This window comes from Scyliorhinus canicula, chromosome 8 (assembly GCF_902713615.1).
Source record: "Scyliorhinus canicula chromosome 8, sScyCan1.1, whole genome shotgun sequence".
Taxonomy (NCBI): Eukaryota; Metazoa; Chordata; class Chondrichthyes; order Carcharhiniformes; family Scyliorhinidae; genus Scyliorhinus; species Scyliorhinus canicula.
The window spans coordinates 5469686-5490272 of record NC_052153.1 but is presented as its reverse complement, the minus strand read 5'-3'; the positions used below and the strand labels follow the sequence as shown (position 1 = coordinate 5490272).

Below are 20587 nucleotides of genomic sequence, written 5' to 3'. Positions count from 1 at the left end.
GCAGAAGGAGGCCATTCGGCCCATCGAGTCGACACCAGCCCTTGGAAAGAGCACCCTACCTAAGCCCACACCTCCACCCTATCCCCGCATCCCAGCAATCCCACCTAAACTTTGGACATTAAGGCGCAATTTATCATGGCCAGTCCACCCAACCCGCACACCTTTGGACTGTGGGAGCAAACCAGAGCACCCGGAGGAAACCCACGCACACACGATGATAACTCGCAGAGAGCTGATCGCTGGAACTCCTCATTCATTGCTGAGTGCTCACTCACACCCATCACCTGCATGTGGTGTGTAAGGTTGGTGCTTAGGACCCCCATGACCCGGGAGATGGGCACTGGATTGGTGCTCGGCCCGCATTGCAGAACTAAGTGCCAGAGGGTCATACTAATCGAGGCCAACAGAATTTGAAGGTGAGCAGAAGTGTCCCCTACTGCCCCAGTCCCCCAATGGAGCTGCCCCACTCACCCCACCCCTCCGAGACCCTCCCACCTTTCTCCCCACAACCCACTTTACCCCTACGACACTTACACCCCACTCCCCCCCCCCCCCCCCCCCCCACCCTCCCACCGTACCCCCATGCCCTCTCAGTGATCCTCAATGTGCTTGGCCCTCCTAGCTCTACCACTACATCTAGGTGTGTCCCCAGAATGCACATCAGAGGTGAAGGCAGCCAGCTGCCTATCCCGTCCCTTGGCCTTCGATGCGCTTGGCAGGCATCCTCTGGGGTCTCTGGGACCAGAGGGCTCTGGCGTACTTGCCAGCGGACCATGTCCCGACATGCGGCACTGTACTGGGTGCTGATTGCAAGACGTGCTGTGGTCAGTGGGGTAGAACTCGGGGGAGCTGGCGGCCACTGTCGCCACTCCGTAGGATAGCTCCGGGTTGACACCCTGTGCTCCCTCCTCATGGTTGGTGCCCATAGGACCCTGGGGTGCACCTCGGGATGGAGGGGCAGCTGCCCCAGTGTCATCTGGCTCTGCCAGTTTTGGCGGCTCCCCAATGTCCACAACACAGTGTTGACGCCCTTGGCGATGACCCCTCAGTGACTGGGACATGTCCCCCAGTGACTGGGACACGTCCCCCAGTGACTGGGACACGTCCCCCAGTGACTGGGACACGTCCCCCAGTGACTGGGACACGTCCCCCAGTGACTGGAACACGTCCCCCAGTGACTGGGACACGTCCCCCTGTGACTGGGACACGTCCCCCTGTGACTGGGACACGTCCCTCAGTGACTGGGACATGTCCCCCTGTGACTGGGACACGTCCCCCTGTGACTGGGACATGCTCTGCAGCGTCTCTCCTCTGCCCACCTGGTACTGGGTGACGTCCCCCAGTGAGTCTGCCATGCTGTCGAGGAGCTCAACCATGGCAGTCACCGACTGCGCCACACCTTGGTCACCTCCACTAATGCTGCCAACGTTGTGCATCAGGCTCTCCTCTGCGGTCGTCACCCTGTCAATGTTGGCCTCGGTGTGCCACGCATTGCCGGCGACATCTCCTGTGCCCGTAGCATCTGGGCCTCCTCCAATTGGCTATGGACCTGCTGGAGGGTCGCTGCCATCTGGCTGAATACCATGGCCACACCCTAACGGCTGCGTCAGTTCCGGGTAAACTGGATTGGCCGGCGCATCAGCTGAAGGTCGTGCTGGAGAATGGACAGGTGGTCAGTGGGCGGGATGGGTCAGTTTGTATGGCAATAACAATTCACGAGTGACAGGTCATCTGAGTGGGGGCCATTGGATCCTCACCTCTGCGCCATTCACCTCCACGATGGTCACCACTCGACCCTCGCCCATCCCCGTGACTTCCAGGGGATGTGGCCTCTGACGTCCAGCACGCCACCACCCTCTCTGCCCACTCCCGCCTGTTGTGGGAAAAGCATCTGCTGCAGGGACACAGAGGGGGTATTTTAGCCACACGCGTTGTTCGTCACGGTGTGAGGGGCTTGGGGGTTGCGGGAGCAAATTGGGGAGGTGGGGAGTATGGGGGGGGGGGGTGGGGGGTCGGGTATCCGGGGCAAACTCACCCCAGCGGCCCGGTGCAGGTGGTTGAGCTTCTTGTGGCACTGGGTGCCGGTCCTCCTAGTCACACTCCCCAAGCTGACGCCTGCTGCCTGGCTATCCTGTGGCTGACCCTCTGGGGGAACAGGGTATCCCGCCTGGCCTCCATAGTGTCAAACAGTCACCTCAGGTCGGCATCGCCAAAGCGTGGGTCTGGTATCCGTGGTGACATGGCTGTGAGCGGAGCGGGGTTGTCTGTGCAGGAATGCTTTAAGTGCTGCTGTCACTTGTTAGCCGGGGGCTGGCGAGCGCAGTCCCGGCAAATCAGCAGGTGAACCATGATTTGCAGCGTGAATCCCACGGAGCCTCGATAAGTGGACCAATTAACATTTTATCGCGGTAATGATCTTGCCAGGTCGAGTGTCAGGGAGCTCGTGGCAGTTCCCGCTCACTACCACAGTTAGAAACATTTTGGTTAAATCGCGCCCTATGACTCTGTTTCTCAGACAATTGAAAATTCAAACGTGAAGTTTCTAACTACGTTCATGTTAATTTTTTTCCGTACACATTAAGAGCCTGACTCGGTGAGAAGGTATTCTCATTGGTACATGGCAATGCTAGAAGCTGTTTGCAATTAATGGAAGTCTTTTTAAATTGAACAAACTTTGAAAAGGAGGGCAGCCCCAGGGTGAATCCTTTCTCACAGTAGGTTCACAGATTGTTGTTAGTTTTTAACACAGTGGGTTCGGCTTGTTGCTGGTTTTTAGCAAATTAATCCTTTGCTTTCTCGAGTTCCCTGTCACAGAAGGGGCTCTTTTTTGAGATGATCGCTATGTAATTAATACAATTAAAAGGATGAGTTTGTTCTCCAGCCCTGAGGCACACATAAACAGCTGCACAGTTCTGAGAAGCTATAGTTTCCACACGCAAAATAATTAGGTCAATATCCTCGGGTATCATTCTGGAAAGTGGCCGGCACATCTGTTGGTTCTTGGGTCGAGGCCTTACTTCATGAAGGAGAGGGGACTTCAGGAGAGAAAGTAGGCCAACCATTTCTCTAAATACAGCCTCCACCAGATGTACCATTCCCAACCATTCCGGGCAGTTTTGTGCATTGGGTGATTGACTGATGAGCGATCAATGAACACAGAAACGAAGGAGTAGTCCGAATCAAAGGCTTTAATCTACAAGAAGTGTGCCCAGCAGCTTGAGTACAGAAAGAACGATGGCTGCTGGGAAACACGGGTTCTTATACTCCGCCTCATAGGCGGAGCTACCTTCCTCTCGACCAATGAGAAGACAACACTTGGGCCAATGGGCAGCGAGCCTTCTACACCAATAGCAGCTCACACTCCCAGGTACCATAGTACCTCTAGTCATACTACCACATTGACACTGACCATTTTGCATGACCATAGTTGTCGATTACACAGGTGTCACTTGTACCACGTAATAGTCTTGTTATTTCAGGCAGTTCAAGCAGATGTTTGCATCTGGTTAATGAGCTACTGCACCATGATAGGTAAAACTAAACAAAGCACCATTTCTGTCTGTCTCTGTGCCTCTGTCTCTGTGCCTCTGTCTCTGTGCCTCTGTCTCTGTGCCTCTGTCTCTGTGCCTCTGTCTCTGTGCCTCTGTCTCTGTCTCTCTCTGTGTCTCTCTGCCTCCTAATCGGAACATTACTGGAGCATTTAGACAGAGCCACAAGGGCAAAAATGCTCTCTATTAAGGAGTAAATCGAAGAGTGTATTTCAACAGTTTCACATCGGCAATTACACGTGGAGATCAGGAAGTTACTGTCTGAGTTTTCTTACATCTCCACAAGCTTCACTATATTAGTAACTCCCTGAGCGACTCAACATTCAAAGATGTGGAATGACGTGAGGTGCTATACTTGATTGATAGATGCTCACTAAACTCATCACGAAGAATTAAGACTTGTCCATTCGAAGTCTCCAACGGAATTATGTGGCTTAATTATAGTTAAGCAAACTCTCTGGCACTGAAAATGAAGTTTAACAAATGTGGAGTGACATTCCTTCAACTTTAATTTCTTCATGTGTTTTTTTTAACTTCTTTTTCTCTCTCTCTTTAAATCCTATCTTTATTTCCCTCTCTTTATTTTGCTTTCTGTACCTGATTTGATGATGGATTTAAATATTTTAACTGTCACTTCTTGGTTTAGACTGTGCTGCTCATTAAGAATTATTCAGTCATACTTATTAGGGAGATACAATGTTACTTGCCCATGTTCTCCCCATGTCTGCGTGGGTTTCTTTCGGGTGCTCCGGTTTCCTCCCACAAGTCCCGAAAGACGTGCTTGTTAGGTGAATTGGATATTCTGAATTCTCCCTCTGTGTACCCGAACAGGCGCCGGAATGTGGCGACTAGGGGATTTTCACAGTAACTTCATTGCAGTGTTAATGTAAGCCTATTTGTGACACCAATAAAGATTATTATTATATTATCATTAGTTACGGAGAGCAAAATCTGGCCTGAAATGCCCAGAAAGCATATTTTCTGAATAGGAGTCATTCCATGTAAATAACCTTAGAGAAACAGCAGAGCCCCATAAGGCTGCTTCATCTGTTCTGTTATGTGTAAGTATTTGAAAAAATAAATAACCGTACAACTCGGGCATGTAAAAAAATATTTTTAACTGCGTAAATTTTGTCTTAGAGAATGCATGTGTTTTGCTCTTTCAGATCTATGAGGTTGTGAGGCCGCTGGTCAGATTGTTGAACACAGAATGCGATGGTCTACAAAACTATGAAGCCCTCATGAGTCTCACAAACCTTTCAGAAAAGAGCGATAAACTGAGGCAAGTTCATTATTGTTCCTTACATTATTACATTTTGACAATCGCTGTTTTGGAATCGTAGCTGGAAATTGGTGTGGGTGAAATCTGTGAAATCTGTGTTTTGTTGAACTTGACGGCAGAGATGGAGGATGCTTGGCACAGCATGCGGTGCTAACTGTTAAGAACTTTCCATTAGTCCACAGCTCTACAACATTTTCTCTATTGAAGTTTTTATCCAACTCCCTTTTGGCATTTATCATTGAAACTGCTTCTCCTCCCCTTTCAGGCCCATTCCAGACCATAACAACTGGCTACTTTGAAAAAAAAAATCGCCCCTCTAGTTTATTTGCCAATTACCTTCAATCCACGTCCTCTAGTGATCCAGCCACTGGTGATAACGCCTTCTCCTTATTTGCTTTACCAAAACCCTTCATGATTTTGAACATGACTGCAGTAACTCCTTGCATAAAATTGTGTTGGCCAGTGTGAAGCTCAGCTGACAGGAGGGGACGCTCCATAATGGCTCCAATTGGGTCATGAAGCACCAGGCAACATTAAAACAATGTTCAAAATAAACTCCCATCGCAAAACATAAATCCTCAATTCTTGAAATGATCGGGCAGCACGGTGGCGCAGTGGGTTAGCCCTGCAGCCTCACGGCGCCGAGGTCCCAGGTTCGATCCCGGCTCTGGGTCACTGTCCGTGTGGAGTTTGCAGATTCTCCCCGTGTTTGTGTGGGTTTCGTCCCCACAACCCAAAAATGGTAGGTGGATTGGCCACGCTAAATTGCCCCTCAATTGGAAAAAATAAATTGGGTACTCTAAATTTTTTTGAAAAACTCTTGAAATGATCGACTTTAAATCAAAACAACTTAAAACAGAGTGACTTAAAGAGAGGACTTACCGTACTAAGACCTGATGAAACCTCGTGATTCCAAACAAACCTGTTGGACTTTAACCTGGTGTTATAAGACTTCTTACTGTGCTCACCCCAGTCCAACGCCGGCATCTTCACATCATACTAAGTTCCCTCTTAACCTTCTCTGTTCGAAGTAGAACTATTCCAACTTCACTAGTCTCTCCAAATTCTCTCCCAACTGGGTCGGGGAGTACAATCGGTGGTGATGGGAAGAGGTGAGGAGTGGATGGATTGGCAAGTGCGAGAGGTGGTGTGGGAAAGAGTTAGTGCGTTTTTAAATTTAAAAAAAATTAATTTTATATATACACCTATTCTGAATGCGGAACTTGTCAATATCCTCATGATCATACTAGCATTTTAAGAATTGGTACTTGAGTAAGATACCAAAGGAGTGCTGAAGCGTTAGCCAGATTCAATCAGAGGAAATAAAAATAAAAATAGAATTACTGCGAAGGGCAACAACCATATTAATTACTCTGCTGCAGTGAAACATGACCTAGACCTCCCCACGTCTCTCTCTTCTCCTTATGATGTTGCTTAAAATCCACTTCCATGGCCATTGGAGGGCAGCACGGTAGCATTGTGGATAGCACAATTGCTTCACAGCTCTAGGGTCCCAGGTTCGATTCCGGCTTGGGTCACTGTCTGTGCGGAGTCTGCAGATCCTCCCCGTGTGTGCGTGGGTTTCCTCCGGGTGCTCCGGTTTCCTCCCACAGTCCAAAGATGTGCGGGTTAGGTGGATTGGCCATGATAAATTGCCCTTAGTGTCCAAAGTTGGCCTTAGTGTTGGGTGGGGTTACTGGGTTATGGGGATAGGGTGGAGGTGTTGACCTTGGGTAGGGTGCTCTTTCCAAGAGCCGGTGCAGACTCGATGGGCCGAATGGCCTCCTTCTGCACTGTAAATTCTATGAAATCTATGTATCTCTCTGAACATTTCAGTCGGTGAAATGTTACGCCTTCGCCACGTTCAAAGCCCCCACAGCCCTCTGTCTGAAATAATTTCATCCTCAAACCCCCTCCAATTTTCCTGCCAATTACTTTGTCCTCTCTGTGAAGGGAAACTTTCTTTCTGTCTCAGCCCTTCTCCATTTTGTAAACATTTGTGACATATAGGATGGAATTCTCCGCTCCCCACGCCGGGTGGGAGAATCGCGGGAGGGCCGGGCGACTCACGACACGCCCCCCTGGCGCCCCCCGCGATTCTCCCACCCCCGCTCGGAAGAATCGCCATTCGCCGTTTTTCACGGCGACTGCCGATTCTCCGGCCCGGATGGGCCGAGCGGCCTGCCATTCCCGACCGGTTCACGACGGCGGCAACCACACCTGGTCGCTGCCGTCGTGAACATGGGCGCCGAATGCTAGTTTGAAGCTTGTGGGGGGGGGGGGGGGGGGGGGGGGGGGGGGGGGTGGAGAGGGGTGTGAGCACCACGGCCGTGCTCGGGAGGGGACTGGCCCGCGATCAGTGCCCACCGATCGTTGGGCCAGCGTCTCAAAGCGACGCACTCTTACCCCTCCGCCGCCCCGCAAGATCACGTCTTGCGGGGCAGCGGAGGGGAAGACGGCAACCGTGCATGCGCGGGTTTGAGCCGTCAGCCGTCGTGACGTCAGCCGCGCATGCGCGGGTTGGAGCCGGCCAACCTGGCCATGCGCAGCTGAGGTCACTTGGGCGCCGCCATCGCCATCGCAAGAGCGTCAAGGCCCGGTGGCCGAGATTTACTGAGCGCTTCTCCTTGCCCCCCGGGTGGGGGTGAATTAGGTGCGAGGAGTGGCCTCCGAGGCCGTCATGAAACTCGGCCGAGTTCACAACGGCCTTCCCGATTTATCGCGGGAGTGGAGAAATCCGCCTTCTCCGCTCCCGCGATAAATCAGGAAGGCCGTTGTGAACTCGGCCGAGTTTCACGACGGCCTCGGAGGCCGCTCCTCGTACCTAATTCGTCCCCACCTGGCATGGAGAGGTGAGATTTCTGCCCCATGTCTCCAGAATTCCTTATTGGACGTTTTAGTGACTCTCTTATATTGAAGTAAGTCTTGTGGCACAGTTTGGTAGGTGGCAGGTGTCCCTGTCGCATGATCCAGAAGCTCTGGATTCAAGTGCCACCCAGGACTTGGTCGTCAAGGAAAATGCATTCATGACGTGGCAAACATGTTGAGCATTGACCTAGGGGTCCTCCCAGCACAAGCCAATGGGGGACGGTGAGAGTGGGAGAGAGTCCTGGTCAGCCATGTGACTGAAAAAAAGTTGGAGCCATTTAAAATATATATTTTTATTAAGGCATATATAATTTTATATATGTGTCAATTTTCAAGAGGAAAAACAACCCACCCAACTAACCACCAAACCCAGCCAACATGGCTTATCTACCCAATTCCCCAATCCCTCTTTCCCACTAACTATTTCCCACCTCAGCCAACCCTCCATGCCTCCCTCTTTCCTTTTGCATCCCCCTCTCCTCCTTCCCCCCAGCTCCCCCCACTACTGACAGCTTATTTTCCCCCAAAGAATTCAATAAACAGCTGCCACCTCCGGGCAAACTCTAGCATTGATCCCCTTAGGGCGAACTTGATCTTCTCAAGCCTGAGAAACCCGGCCATGCCACTAACCCATACCCCCCATTTTGGGGGCTCCGAGTCCCTCCATGACAATAAGATCCGCCATCGGGCTACCAGGGAGGCAAAGGCCAAAACATCAGCCTCTCTCACCCCCTGGACTCCTGGGTCTTCCCACACGCCATAAATCCCAACCTCTGGACTTGGAACCACTCGTACCTTCAATACCTTTGACATGACATTGGCAGATCCCTGCCCAAATCGTCTAAGCCTCTGACTTGCCCAAAACATATGGACATGATTCACAAGCCTACCTTCACATCGCCCACACCTTTCCTTCACCCCTTCTATGAACCTGCTCATTCAGGCCACAGCCATATGCGCCCTTTCGACCTTGCTCATTCAGTCTTTCCTGATATTTTTCACCTCACATCTGGGGCGAAATTCTCCGACCCCCCTGCAGGGTTGGAGAATCGCCCGGGGCGAAAATCCCACCCCCGCCGTGGCAGAAATTCTCCGCCACCCGGGAATTGGCGGGGCAGGAATCACGCCCCGCCGATCAGCGTCCCCTCCGCGCCGATCGGCGAGCCCCCTGCAGCAATTCTCCGGCCCCCGATGGGCCGAAGTCCCGCCGCTGGGAGGCCTCTCCCGCCACCGTGGTTTGAACCTCCTCTGGTGGCGGCGGGATCGGCGGCGCGAGCGGGCCCCCGGGGTCCTGGGGGGCACGCAGGGCGATCGGACCCCGGGGGTGCCCCCACGGTGGCCTGGCCCGCGATTGGGGCCCACCGATCGGCGAGCGGGCCAGTGCCATGGGGGCACTCTTTTTCTTCCGCCGCCGCCACGGCCTCCACCATGGCGGAGGCGGAAGAGAATCCCCCACCGCGCATGCGCCGGAGGTGACGTCAGCGGCAGCTGACGCACCGGCGCTGCGCGAACCGGCGAAGGCCTTTCGGCCAGCCCCGGCGCCGGGCGGCGGGCGTCAAAGGCCGCTGGAGCTGGTTTTGGTGCCAGTCGGCGTGGTGCCAACCACTGCGGTGCGGGCCTAGCCCCCAAAGGTGCGGAGAATTCCACACCTTTGGGAGGCCCGCGCCGGAGTGATTGGCGCCACTCCGCTACGCCAGGACCCCCCCGCCCTGCCGGGTCGGGGAGAATCACGTCCCTGGTATCACCTTTTGCACCTTCCTCTGTACCTCGATATCCTTTTAGTAACATGGGGGCCACACTTGTTTCAAATTTCTATTGAATGTAAAAACTGTCCATGGAATGAATTATAAAGAGGTTCTAACAAATGTGCTTTCAGAGTGCAAAGAAATAAAACCGATTTCAAGTGCCAAATGTATTTGCCCACCTTGACATTGTCAAGAGTAGTCACTGGAGAATGACCGAGCATTCGGGATTATGACATGTGGAGGGTATTTTTCTAAACAATAATTGACTCGATCATTGATATCAATGGGTCAATTACGGATACTGCATGATTACTATGGAAATAACGTACACTTATTCAGAAAGTCTTGTTCTGGTTGAGAAGAGACTCCAAGGAACGTTGACTGTCCTTTGCCACATTTACCAGCTAATTATATAATGGCAGAATGAAAGGACATGCTGGAAATACGAAATGTGAACGGAAAATGCTGGAAATTCTATGTAGGTCGGACAGCATCTGTGGAGAGAGAAACGTTCACATTTTCAGGTCTCTCGTCAGGTTCTCATCCTCAGAAACTGCAAAAACCCAGGGCTGGATTCTCTGTTTGAGAGACTAAGTATTGACGCCAGTAGAGCATGTTTGGAGTTTCACGCCCGAAAATTCGGCGTGTAACCCTGACCGATTCCGGTACCGGTGAGGGGCTAGCACTGGCGCCAAGTGGAACTCCCGCGGACGGCGGCAGAAATGGCTGGCGAATAGCCGGGTCCCGGGCTGCGCATGCGCACGGCTGACGGCCTGTACTGGTCGCGCTGTACAACATGGCGTCGGTCGTGCATGAACCCAACCCGGCAACCGTGACCCCACAATCCACCCCCTGGCCAGCGGCACGGACCCCGGCCGAGTGTGTGGCGGCGCTGGGCGCTGTCCGCAGCCGGCACGCTGGGTTGCCGACTGCTGGGACCACACGTAGCACGCACCCACAGGAAGTCGGCCCATTGGGGGTGGGGCTTCCTGGGTGGCATGTCCGATGACGCACCAACACCATTGAAACAGCGCGAGAGGTGCATCACAATGACGCCGGTTTGGAGGGGGCGGACTGGTGTCAAACCCGCTCCGGCCCCGATTCCAAAGTCCGAATCCATTCTACGCCTGATCGCCCATCACGATTTTGGCGTCGGGCTACGGAGAACCCGACCCATTTGTTTCCAAGACAGTGCGTCAACAATCTGTCTTTCCAAGGACAATCCCACAATAGAACAAGCTGCCAACAATATAGCCACAGCCCCGTCACTGGAAACCTTCAGGACCCATCTTTCCATTTAGAAGATTTCATTATCAGGATGACCTTCCCAGCAACTCGCACCTGGTTTAACAAACGCTATCCCGATAAATGTTGGTGGAACACGGATACTAGTCTGCGATGCTGATGCAACTAAAGCAGGAACAGGAAAATTATAGAAATGCAATAGGTTTTAAACATGGACAGAGGAAGAGGGGAGGAGGGGAAGGAGAGAAAAAGGGAAGATTCACAATAGGGTGAAAGGCAGGAGAGGTTAAGTGACAAGAGGGAGAGCTAATGAGATAAGTAAAGGAGCAAAAGTTTCTTTCTGCAGAGGAGGTATAAATGGTTACGGCAGAAGAAGGGGTGGGGGCGGGAAGCCTGGCAAACCTGACAAAGAAAAGACGGTTCCTCTGGCAGAGAAACATGGGTATGCCCCAGGGTTATTAGACTGCTCCAGTGGCCATGTGGGATGGGGAGTGGAACCCCTCCCCATCCCGATCCTTTTGTGTCATTTTTGTTTTCATTGCAAATTTACTTACATTGTCCCATTTTCTGACATTTTTGTGTGTCAGTCATAGCTCAGCCGGTAACATTGTCGTGCCTGAGTCAAAAATTTGTGGGTTCAGGTCCTACTCCGGAGACTTGAGCACTAAATCTAGTCAGGCAGTGCAGTACCCAGGCAGTCCTGCACTGTTGAGGGCGCTGTCTTTAGATAAGTCATTAAACTGAAGGCCTTTGGGTCCTCAGTTGAGCATGATAGATCCTACCAGTGGAATTTTCCACCCACCCCCACCCCCACCCCGAAGGGTGAATAGTTTAGCCCTGCCGATGTCTATGGTGTTTTGTGTGCCCTGTACCCTCTGCAGCCGGGGAACACACTGGTAGGAAGGAGCCGGAAAACCTTGGCCTACGGTACTACTTGGAAGAGCAGGGGAGTTGTCAGAGTGTCCTGGCCAACATTTATCCCTCAACCAACATCACTAAAAAACGGGCTACCTAGCCATTTACCTCATTGCTGTTTGTGTGGGATCTTGCTGTGCACAAATCGGCTGCTGCCTTACGACAGCGACTCCACCTCAGAAGTACATCATTCGCTGTAGAGTGCTTTGGGATGGCCTACAGTTGTGAAAGGTGCTATATAAATGCAGGTCTTTCTTTTTTTAGGCTGAAGATAATCAAAGAGAAGGCGATGCCTGAGATTGAATGTTACATGTTTGAGGAACATGACCAAATTCGGCAAGCAGCCACTGAGTGTATGTGCAACATGGTCAACTGCAAGGAAGTAAGTGAAAAACCAACAGGAGGAATTAATACGATCTTTATTAAACATGTTGGGGTAGACTCATTATTTTGTTTGTTGACTGTAAACAATTTTCGTAATTGAAGTGTGATGGGAAGGGTGTAAAATCCCTCTGTCTGATAGAAACTGATCAATATCGGGATTAACATTAACTTTATCCACGATCGATGCATTGGGCCAGATCTTGCAGCAATGGAGCATCAAACTGCCTGTCCACACCTTTCCCCACACCGTTTAGCTTGAATTTGTTTGCATTGTAACTCTCCCTGGGGGTGGGAGATGATAGTGATAGAGTGAGAACAAGGGGTCATCTGGGATCTCCGTGAATGACAGCGCCTACAGTCTCTCTCCTTAAGCAAGAAGGTGAATGAACGAAAAAATAAACAGAGGAACGATGGAGAAAGAAATGAGGTGAATTAGAGTTAAACCAGTTCCAGAAAGAGAGAGGAAGACTCTTGAGGGGGTTTTGGTTGGGGAGTGTCGTGGTGGGGGGGGGGGGGGGGGGGGGCATGGTGGGGGTTGGATGACAGAAAGAGAGGGAAAGAGAGAGAGAGATAGGCAGACAGGAAAAATAATTTGGAAGAAATTTAAATTTGACATTTTTAAAATTCCAACAACAATTCACTCCGTGCAGGAATGAGATTCATACATATATAAACACATGCATAAAAAAATAGGAGCATGAGGAGGCCATTCGGCCCTTCTAGCCTGCTCGCCCATTCATTATGATCATGGCTGATCATCAAGTTCAATAGCCTGATCCCACCTCCCCCCCCCCCCGTATCCCTTGATCCCTTCAGCCCCAAGAGCTATATCTAATTCTTTCTTGAAATTACAAAACGATTTGGCCCCCAACTACTTTCTGTGGTAGCAAATTCCACAGTTTCACCGCTCTCTGGGTGAAGAAATTTCTCCTCACCTCAGTCCTAAAAGGTGTACCCCTGATCCTCAAACTATGACCCCCTGGTTCTGGACTCCCCCACCATCGGGAACATTCTTTCTGAATCTATGCTGTTAGAATTTTGTAAGTTTCTATGAGATCCCCTCTCGCTCTTCTAAACTCCAATGAATATAATCCTAACCGACTTAGTCTCTCCTCATATGACAGTCCCGCCATCCCAGGAATCAGCCTGGTAAACCTTCGCTGCCCTCCCTCCATAGCAAGAACATCCTTCCTCAGATAAGGAGACCAAAACTGTACACAATACTCCAGGTGTGGCCTCACCAATGCCCTATACAATTGCAGTAAATTATCCCTATTCCCATACTCAAATCCTCTCGCTATGAAGGCCAACATGCGATTTGCCTATTTTACTGTCTGCTATACCTGCCCACTTACTTTCAGCAACTGATGCACGAGGACACCAAGGTCTCGCTGAGTTTCCACCTCTCTCAATTTACACCCATTCAAATAATAATCTGCCCTCCTATTTTGCGACCGAAGGGGACAACCTTACATTTATCCACATTATACTGCATCTGCCATGCATGTACCCACTCACTCAGCCTGTCAAATCCCATTGAAGCATCTCTGCATCCTCCTCACAGCTCACCCTCCTACCTAAGTTTGTATCATCTGCAAATTTGGAGATAATACATTTAGTACCCTCGTCCAAATCTTTAATGTGAACAGTTGGGGTCCCAGCACAGATCCACCCCTCCCCTCCACCAAACAAATAAGCCAGGCTCACTGATCCTTGCTCAAGCAGGTCCATCAAGCCACAGCCCCTCCCCCCACTTTACTCCCATTCACTAGCTGAAACTTTACAGATAGCAAAGTAACCCCTAACCCTCATGGTGCCAAGGACTAGGGTTCAATCCCGGCCCCGGGTCACTGTCCATGTGGAGTTTGCACACCTTCTCGTGTCTGCATGGAACTCAGCCCTACAACCCAAAGATCTGCCGGATAGGTGGACTGGCTATGCTTAATTGCCCTTAATTGCAAAAAAAGGAGCTCCCCCCCGCCAGGGTGTACGCTCAAAGGACAAAGAAAAATGATACTCCCCAGCTCACACCGGCTACAGAAGAGTAACCAATGCCCAGCCCCCTTACAATACTTAAACTCCCCCTGAGGGCCATGTATGCCCCATACTGTAACCCTGACCACTACCCCCGACAACCGTAACTCCCTCAATCCCAAACATACACCAGATACAAACTACAAAACATCTCAAACCAACTCCTCCCAACCCTCCCGTTAAAGTCCCAATGGGATCCATTTAATCAGGTCCAAGTCCATGCTCCTTGGCAAAAGCCTTGGCCTCCTCCAACATGTTGAAAAAAATTATCGTTCGACCAAAACGTAACTCTCAGCCTCGCTGGGTACAGCACTCCAAACCGGACTCCACTCCTGATTAGTGCTGACTTCGCCTTATTAAAAGCCTCATGCCGCTTCGCCAACTCCGCTCCGACATCTTGGTATATCCGGATGATGCTTCCGTCCCACCTCGCGTCCTGATTCATTGAAGGGCCCGCTCGCTCTCCAGGAATCTGTGGAATCCATTAATCACCGCCCGCGATGGCTCATTCACCGAGGTGTCCGCCGGAGAACTCGGTGGGCCCAATCCAACTCTGGAGGGGACAATCAACCCCCCCCCCCCCCCCCCCCCCCCACCCAAAAGCTTGGTGAACATCTGAGAAAAATACTCAGTCAACCTCGGGCCCCCCACCCCCTCTGGCAACCCCACAATTCTGAGGTACTGTCTCCTCGCCCTTTTCTCCAAGTCATCCACCTTTGCCCTCAGAGTCTTGTTCCTCTCCTCCACCAGAGCAACTCCGCTTCCAACGAGGTCCATCGATCCCCATACCACGACAAGGCTGCCTCCATACCCTTCAGCGCCTCCCTCTGCTCCTTCACCGCCTCCGAGGTCTTTTCCAGCTTCTCCAGAATCGGGCCAAGTATTTCCTCAATTGACCGCTTAAGGTTTTCCATTATCGCTCTGCCCTGCACCGCAAAATGCTTTGTGAACTGTTTTTCAAACTCGTGCGTCATCACCTCAGTCAGCGTTTCCACGGTGATACGAGCAGCCACACCCAAGGCCGGGTCCTCCACCTTCCCTCCTGCGGAGCTTCATGGGCTTTCTGGCTCTGTCGAAGGATTACCCCCTGTAATCTTCTTGCCACCAACCTTCTTCATGGATTTTGACATATTTTCGCCAACAAATTCCTTATCACATACGATGGGCCAGTTTTGATAACCAAAATCCCCGGGAACCAGGTTAAAAAAGCCAAAAAAACAGTGACCATGGCAGGAGCTACCTGCTGCCACTGGGGACTGTGTGGAATTTGTACATTCTCCCCGTGCCCTCATGGGTTTCCTCCAGGTGCTCCGGTTTCCTCCTACAATCCAGAGATCTGCAGGTTAGATGGATAGGGCACACAAAATTGCTCCTTAGTGTCCAAAGATGCATAGGTTAAGGGGTCATTGGAATAGGGCGGAGGAGTGGGCTTGGTTAAGGTGCTCTTTTAGAGAGTCAGTGCAGAATTGATGGGCTGAATGGCCTCCTTGTGCGCTGCCAGGATTCTATGAATCTGCTGATAGAACATAGAACAGTACAGCACAGAACAGGCCCTTCGGCCCTCGATGTTGTGCCGAGCAATGATCACCCTACTCAAACCCACGTATCCACCCTATACCCGTAACCCAACAACCCCCCCTTACCTTACATTTTTAGGACACTACAGGCAATTTAGCATGGCCAATCCACCTAACCCGCACATCTTTGGACTGTGGGAGGAAACCGGAGCACCCGGAGGAAACCCACGCAGACACGGGGAGAACGTGCAGACTCCGCACAGACAGTGACCCAGCCGGGAATCGAACCTGGGACCCTGGAGCTGTGAAGCATTTATGCTAACCACTATGGTACCGTGCTGCCCCTACTGATGATACTTCATCACCAGCTGCAGCAAACTTAATGGGAAATTGAAACGCACACCCAGCAAGATGGTAGAAATAGCAGGTGGCTGAGGATGCTATTAGTGTGAAATATTCAGGGGAGTGGAGTAAATGAAGCAGCAAAGTTCTGGAGATTTACAACTCACAGTGTATCTCTTCATTCTCTGAACTCACTGGGCAATTTTCTCATTAATAACAGGGTGTGTCATTAACACACCATTATCATTCCAGCAAGGTCTGTCCCAATACGCTATTGAAGCGATGAATATTATTAATAGTGCAAAGTAATCTGTGAAAAGAATCTCTCGCGTTCAAGTCAAGTACTTCAGTTGTCAGAATCCTGAAGCCCTTCTGTTTCTGCGAAGGTTCAAGATCGTTTTGTGGCCGAAGGGAACGACCAGTTGAAGCTCCTGGTGCTGCTGTGCGGGGAAGATGACGCGAAGCTGCAGCGGGCGGCTGCAGGAGCTGTTGCCATGCTGACCGCCAGCCGGAGTGAACTCTGCCACAAGATGACAAGTGTGGTGAGTGTCACTGATTGCCAAATGCCAGGACCAGCTCAGCGCTGTAACTCTGAATGAAAGAAAGAGCTGGTGTTTGTACAGCACCTTTTCTAGGACGTCATATACACGTGACAGCTGGGGAGGCACTTCGGAAACGTATATGTTGTTGCAGTGTCGGAAAATGAGCCCCCCCCCCCCCCCCCCCCCCATGGCTGCTATTCAAAGAAGAACAGGCAGAGTGTACTGTCCAATATTTATTCCTCAATCAATGTAACTAAAATATCTGGGACCTTACAGTGCACTAATTAGTTGCCTCATTTGTGACATTGCAATAGGGGCTACATTTCAAAGTATCACATTGGCTGTAAAGAACTTTGGGACATCCTGCAAGGTGCTATAGAAACGCAAGTCAGTCAGTATTTCTTCATATGATTAATGTCATCGGATGTGTCATCAGTAAAAGGCACTATGGCGTGCTGTTGGTAAACTATTGCTTTCCACCCTTCTTAGCCTGCCGGCAGCATTTGACACTGTAGACTACACCATCCCTTTGTAACCCCTGGTTATGGGGATAGAGCAGGGAAGATGGCCTAGGTAGTGTACTCTTTCAGAGGATAGGTGCAGACTAGATGGGCCGAATGGCCTCTGTCAGGCTTGTATGGATTTTATGATATCTTTCCACTAGCATCCAGCCAGAGAGCATGGCTCTCTCCTTATCCACACATAGCCAGGGAATCAGCTTCAATTGCTCCTCTTCCCACATCATTATCTCCGGAGTTCCGCACTGAACTATTCTAACCCCTTCCTATTTCTTATCTGCATGTGGCCCTCGGTGACATCATTCGAGAACCACAACATTACTCTCCACATCTACACGAGAACATAAGAACAAGAGAAAGAGGAGCAGGGGTCGACCATCTGGCCCCTCCTATCTGCTCTGCCATTCAATATGTTTGTGGGCTGATCTACCTGAATAGATCTGCCCACATCCCGACTCCCACAAATTCCATTCCCCGTCACTCCTGTGTTGACTTGTATTGACTCCCAGCAACGAGCAATGTCTCAAATTTAAAATTCTCGGGCGGGATTCTCCAGCCCCATTTTCCGGATCGGCGCGTCCCCGCCAGCAGCGGGATCCTCCGCTCTGGCAGCCGGCCAATGGGGTTTCCCATTGTGGCCATCCTGCGCCAACGGGAAACCCATGGGCCTGGGCGCATTGCCGGCGAAGCGGAGGATCCTGCCGACGGAGAATCCCACAGCGCATCTTTGTCTTCAGATCCCTCCATGGCCTCACCTTAAGGCCTTAAGCAGAACATAAGAACATTAGCACTAGGAGCAGGATTAGGCCGTCTGGCCCTTCGAGCCTGCTCCGCCATTCAATGAGGTCATGGCTGATCTTTTGTGGTCTCAGCTCTACTTTCCCGCCCGAACACCATAACCCTTTATTTTTCAAAGAAATATCTATCTTTGTCTTGAATTAGGCCACTTGGTCCATCGAGTCTGCTTCGCTCACCCTTCTCCTTCCTTGGCCCTGTAACATTCACATCACTAATGACGTAGTCCACCCCTCAGTCAGCCAGCAGGTCTGGAACCTCGATTGCCCTTATCTGGCCGCGACTCCAGTTTGTGTCTCCCGGACTCTCTCACCGTTCCTGTCACTGTGGCGCCTCACAACGGTTTGCCGTTGACAGGTTGGAGTGGGATTTCTGGAGGGAACTTGATCGGATTTTGCTTCTTGTCTTTCTGCGCAGTCCGTTCAGTGGCTGGAAATCCTGCAGCGACTCTGTATCCATGACAACCTGGAAGTTCAACACCGAGGCCTGGTCATCACTTACAATTTGATGGCGGCGGACAAGGAAATCGCCAAGAAGCTGATTGAGAGCGAGTTACTGGAAATCCTAACAGTCATCAGTAAACTGGAAAACAACGTAAAACGGCAAGTCGTTATCAACACGGCCCGTGAATGCTTGGTGAAAGCAATGGATTACTCGCTGATTAAACCGACGTCCCAGGCTGGAGTATAAAGCAGAGCCAAGGAAAATGGTTACATAATTCGACCACACCGTGAGAAGTAATTGGCTGTTTACTTAAATCCTGTATCACTCCAGACAACAACTGTTTTTTTATTCAACTAATTGTCATTTTCACTATGTCACATGGACGTTACAAATTATTTGTCAAAGTTATTCGAAATAGTTGTTAACTTCATTATTGCCACAAACTTTTAACTGGAGAACAAGCATCAACAATTAGCAAATGTGCTGTTTTTAATTTCTCATTTGCAGTTTTAATGTTGCACCTTGAATAATAATGACTGGAACCAAACTTCCTTTTAGCAAGTAAAGAGGTTACCGTTAAACTGTTGAATATCTTTTATTTCCTGGCACGTGCTCATAATCGAGCAGTAACAATAACTTGCATTTATGTAGCATATTTAACACAGTAAACGTTCTGAAGATAGCACGCAGGAGAGATTATCCAACATGATTTGACACTGAGCCACATTAGGAGATATCAGGGCAGATAATGAGTAACTTGGTCAAAGGGGGTAGGTGTTAAGGGGCATCGTAAAGGAGACATCAGAGAGGCAGCGAGATTTAGGGAGGGAATCCCAGAGCTCAGGACCAGGCAGCTGAAGCCACGGCTGCCAATGGTGGAGCAATTAAACTCTGGGATGCTCAAGAGGCTAGAATTGGGAGCTGGAAGAGGTTACGGAAATGAGGAGAGGTGAGCCATTTGAAAACAAGAATGAGAATTTTAAAATTGAGGAGTTGCCTGGCTAAGAGCCCATGTAGGTGAGTGAGCACAGGGTGTGATGGGAGAATGGGCCTTGTGCAACTTGGGGAGTAACCAACATTTCCCAAATTTAAGCCAACTTATTGTGGAAGCGAGGGGCAGCACGGTGGCGCAGTGGATTAGCCCTGCAGCCTCACGGCGCCGAGGTCCCAGGTTCGATCCCGGCTCTGGGTCACTGTCCGTGTGGAGTTTGAACATTCCCCCTGTGTTTGTGTGGGTTTCACCCCCAGAACCCAAAAGATGTGCGGGGTAGGTGGATTGGCCACGCTAAATTGCCCCTTAATTGGAAAAAATGAATTGGGTGCACTAAATTTAAAAAAAAACTTATTGTGGAAGTGGTATTAAAATAAGTCACATGACTGATTGCTAGATAGAACATAGAACATAGAACAGCACAGAACAGGCCCTTCGGCCCTCGATGTTATGCCGAGCAATGATCACCCTACTCAAACCCACGTATCCACCCTATACCCGTAACCCAACAACCCCCCCTTACCTTACATTTTTAGGACACTACAGGCAATTTAGCATGGCCAATCCACCTAACCCGCACATCTTTGGACTGTGGGAGGAAACCGGAGCACCCGGAGGAAACCCACGCACACACGGGGAGGACGTGCAGACTCCACACAGACAGTGACCCAGCCGGGAATCGAACCTGGGACCCTGGAGCTGTGAAGCATTTATGCTAACCACCATGCTACCGTGCTGCCCCTTGATCTTCCTCAATTCTCACTGACCTAAAAATCAATATAAATGAGAACATTGAAAGAAGGACTATGGAAAACAAACCTGAGACATAGGAAGAGGACTTGACCATTCAGCCTTCCATCATATGATGGCTGATAGCATCAGTAACAACAGCTTCATGATATTTGACTTTTGTTAATATTGAAGCCTTGTGCTTCTGGGTGTCATGTAGTACATGGTATTGTTTCTGTGCAATCTGTTTATTGATCATCATATTGATTAGTAGACACCACCATCTCAATCCTCATATTTGCACAGTGTGTGCATGTGAGGGTTAACCTTTTTGACTTCTGCTTGTTTAAAAGTCTATGCTGAGTGTCTTTTTGAATACTGAGTGCTAGACAGATTTGATTGCTGAGTACTGGGAGTTGTTTACTCAATAAATACATGTGTGTGAAGTACTTTGCCTGTACTGTGCATGGAGCTTATTCAACTACACTTAGTGCCTGCTGTTAAGACAATGCTTTGTTACTTCACCTGTACATCCAGCAACTTCTAATAGACAAGGCTATTTATGTGTGGCAAGTGGAACACACCTTTGTTCCGTTCCCTGTCCCTGATATGTTGGATAATCTCCTGCACTGAATGCCAGCACACCAATCATTGCCAAGTTACACCGTCCAGTGTCCTCCAGCAGCAA

The 20587-nt window shown here is 50.3% G+C and overlaps 1 protein-coding gene across 5 annotated transcripts in view; it reads left to right on the top strand.

Moving 5' to 3' along the window:
- unc45b (unc-45 myosin chaperone B) overlaps positions 1-18760 on the top strand; it is a 76711-nt gene extending 57951 nt beyond the window's left edge. For 4 of the 5 annotated variants that reach the window (XM_038804076.1, XM_038804077.1, XM_038804073.1 and 1 more), the window contains exons 17-20: positions 4715-4830; positions 11868-11985; positions 16267-16422; positions 18153-18425. In XM_038804076.1, coding sequence (XP_038660004.1) covers positions 4715-4830; positions 11868-11985; positions 16267-16422; positions 18153-18425 — 663 coding nt within the window. Of the gene's footprint in view, positions 1-4714; positions 4831-11867; positions 11986-16266; positions 16423-18152 lie in introns of all 5 variants that reach the window. The other variant, XM_038804075.1, reaches the window with a different exon arrangement.
- Positions 18761-20587: the final 1827 nt, after the last annotated feature.